This window comes from Melospiza melodia, chromosome 5, assembly GCF_035770615.1.
Source record: "Melospiza melodia melodia isolate bMelMel2 chromosome 5, bMelMel2.pri, whole genome shotgun sequence".
Classification (NCBI taxonomy): Eukaryota; Metazoa; Chordata; class Aves; order Passeriformes; family Passerellidae; genus Melospiza; species Melospiza melodia.
The window spans coordinates 74,324,428-74,327,533 of NC_086198.1; the positions used below are offsets into that span (position 1 = coordinate 74,324,428).

A 3,106-nucleotide genomic window follows, 5' to 3' on the forward strand; every position below is an offset into this window, starting at 1 on the left:
GTGGACTTCAAGTTATATGGAGGGGAGGAGCCGACACAAGTGAGGACCAGACACAAAGACCTGTATCTTCACACATGTTTTGTAGAAAATACAAGCCACTTTCCTTCATGGAGGGGCCAAGCTTCCCTCCTAGGAATCTACAGTAGAAATTGCTCTCAGAGGAAAAGAGAGAGAAAAGTTTTGTATTCCATATTGGCATGAAGTTAGCTAGCAATTATTTGGGGTGAGCTAACCAAACATCAAAAGGAACTAGATAGAGCACACACAGAGCTTTCATGTCGAGAACCTTGCAGAGTGATTGCACTGTGTCTAGTGCTTATGAGTCCAGGAAATTATCCATCTCACCAAAATACAATCTTCCATCAGGCAGGCTACTGGAACTAGACAGATTTGGAATTATTGACATTTAGAAACTCATTTTCAGAGACAGGCATCAGCCAACAAATGGGAAATATCTAAGCCAAAGAGACTATTGTAATGTGCAAAATAAATAATGCACACACTGAATTATTTATTAATTAATTAGTGTTGTCATAAACAAACTTTTACTGCCTAGCCTTTCAAAAAGTGTAAACTCATCTAAGTAAAAGAAAACTCAAGCTAAAAAGAAGGGGAAAATATTCTGGATATTGAAAGCAGTGAAGTAAAAAATCCTAAGGAACATTTTTGCTAAACTTCCTACCTTGGGGTTTACAGTGACTGGAGCTTCCAAAATAGTGATGAAAAAGGTGGTGTCTCTAGTGTAGAGATTTATCAAAATACTTCACAAAAGTCTCAACATACATTGTTAAGAACACAAATTCCTCAGTGGCATTTCAAACTAGTTATCCTAAAATCCTCATCTTTAATTTCCAGTGACTTCACTCAGGCCTTGTTAACAGTTATTGCCTCAAAGAGTAGCAGTGGCACAAGTATTTGCTAATGCAAACCTTTTTTTCCTTTAAACACACCATTATTAAAACAAGTTCCTATGAAGTGTAAGTTTTCTTACCTTAGAGTTGCTTACAGAGAGTTAAGCTCTTTATCTCCTTGTCTGCTAAACTCATAGCCCAAATGATCCCCAACCCAGTCTCAAAGAGAAATATCCTTCAGCTCAATTTTTGGAACAATGTTTTTGGCTGAAAACACTTTAGGGAACTCTATTCTGTTACAAGCTCACACAGCAATGCAAGCAAAATATGAAAAGCCCTGAAGTGCAGTGGACCCAACCATTCCTTGACCCCACTAAAAGTAAGCCTGACACATGAAGACTTTGCTGTTCTGGCAGTTTCCTTGGCAGCTTCCTAACATGTTTTCTGAGGAATAGCATCTGGTGGAAAATAGTTTCTTCCTCCCACAAAACTGCAAGACTTTGAAATCTTTCCTATCCTGAGCTGGACAAAACCCAAGACTTTTTGAAGCAGTTTGTAGCAACCAAGACATGTCTCACCAGCCAAGAGCCTGGCCTGAGGTGTTCAGCGCTGACTGTCCTTCTCCCTGGGCTGGCAAGCCATTTGTTCCACCTGCCTCAAGGTGAGAGCGGCCATTCATAAAGAAAAGAAACAATTATGTCTGCAAAATGAGCAATTTTCTCTAACGAGCATGGGAGCTTTCACAGAAACCACCCAAAACACATTCCTTATCACTCCCCAACAGAGAAAACACTTGGGAAGGAAAACAGTCAGTGCTGTTCCCTTGGCCTGGAGCTGGCAGGGTATGGATCCAGCCTTGGGCTTTTTTCTCATTTCAGGGGAGGGATCTAATCCCAACCAAATGGGATGTTATGACCAAATAGCCTGTTCTGTCCCATAAACACTCCTCTTTCTCTCCCTTAGAATGAAAATGAAGGAAAAGAAAAAGAAAGAGAAAAGGAAAAGAAAAAGAAAAAGAAAAAGAAAAATAGAAGAAAAAGAGAAGAAAAAGAGAAGAAAAAGAAAAGATTTTTTTGATATATACACATCCTAGTGAAAGATTCTCAAGTCTGACCAGAGCAGGCAATATCTAATAAAAAGCATTTGGCTGCAAAATTCACGACCAACTCTGGTTGAAAACTGCTATTCAGAGGTGGCTTTAGCCGCCACCACCGCTCTCTCCAGGCTCCTCCGTGTTTGTTTTTCCATATCCCCGGGTAAATTTGCACAAGGGTTCAAGGTCTGCTGCCGTGTGTGCCCCCTTTGCCAGCCGTGTTTCTGCGACGTGCGCAGGAAGCTCCGGGGTGACCTTTGAGTCCCGCTCCATCCCCGGCCCTCGGCGCTGCCCGTGCGCGGCCCGGCCCGAGGAGCGGGGTGCGGGGTGCGGAGTGCAGGGTGCGGGGTGCGGGATGCGGGGTGCAGAGTGCAGGGTGCGGGGTGCGGGATGAGGGGTGCGGGATGCGGGGTGCGGGATGCGGGGTGCAGAGTGCAGGGTGCGGGGTGCGGGATGCGGGGTGCGGGATGAGGGGTGCGGGATGCGGGGTGCGGGATCGGGGTGCGGGGTGCAGGATGCGGGGTGCGGGATGAGGGGTGCGGGATGCAGGGGTGCGGGGTGTGGGATGCGGGATGAGGGACGCGGGGTGCGGGATGAGGGGTGCGGGGTGCGGGATCGGGGTGCGGGATGCAGGGGTGAGGGGTGAGGGGTGTGGGATGCGGGATGAGGGATGCGGGGTGCCGGGTGTGGGATGCGGGGTGCAGGGTGCGGGATGCGGGATGCGGGATGCAGAGTGCTGCCAAGGGACTGCCAGTCTCCTGGAGCAGTGCGGAGCGGCTGGGGCTGCCTGACCCTCCGGGACAGTTTGTCACTTGGCCCCCAGCACGCAGCCCTGGGCGGATATGATTTCTTGGCTTTGCCCCCAGCACTCCCTGCCTGCCAATTTCTCCGCATTTGCATTCTGCCGGCGCTCCCGACAGAAAAGGCGCTGCTGCCGCCCGCGCCAGCCACACCTGCTCTGGGTCACAGTGGCCCAATTCACAGCACGAACCTTCCCAAACCTCAGCCTCCCCTCCTGCACCTTCTGCAGCTGCCTCGAGGAGTCCTGCGTGGTGATCCCTCCCAGGATAAGCCCCTGTTCCCTTCACCCCTCTCCCAATGGCACATTGCACAAGCCAGGCATCCAGAAAAATAAAGTCTGTGTTAGTTACAGTTCTAAATG

The 3,106-nt window shown here is 48.7% G+C and overlaps 1 protein-coding gene across 1 annotated transcript; it reads right to left on the bottom strand.

The window, feature by feature from the left end:
• Window positions 1–2,049: 2,049 nt before the first annotated feature.
• Window positions 2,050–2,844, bottom strand: LOC134419135 (uncharacterized). The gene has a single exon (XM_063158096.1). It carries the CDS (start codon window positions 2,842–2,844, stop codon window positions 2,050–2,052), a length of 795 nt encoding a protein of 264 aa, XP_063014166.1.
• Window positions 2,845–3,106: the final 262 nt, after the last annotated feature.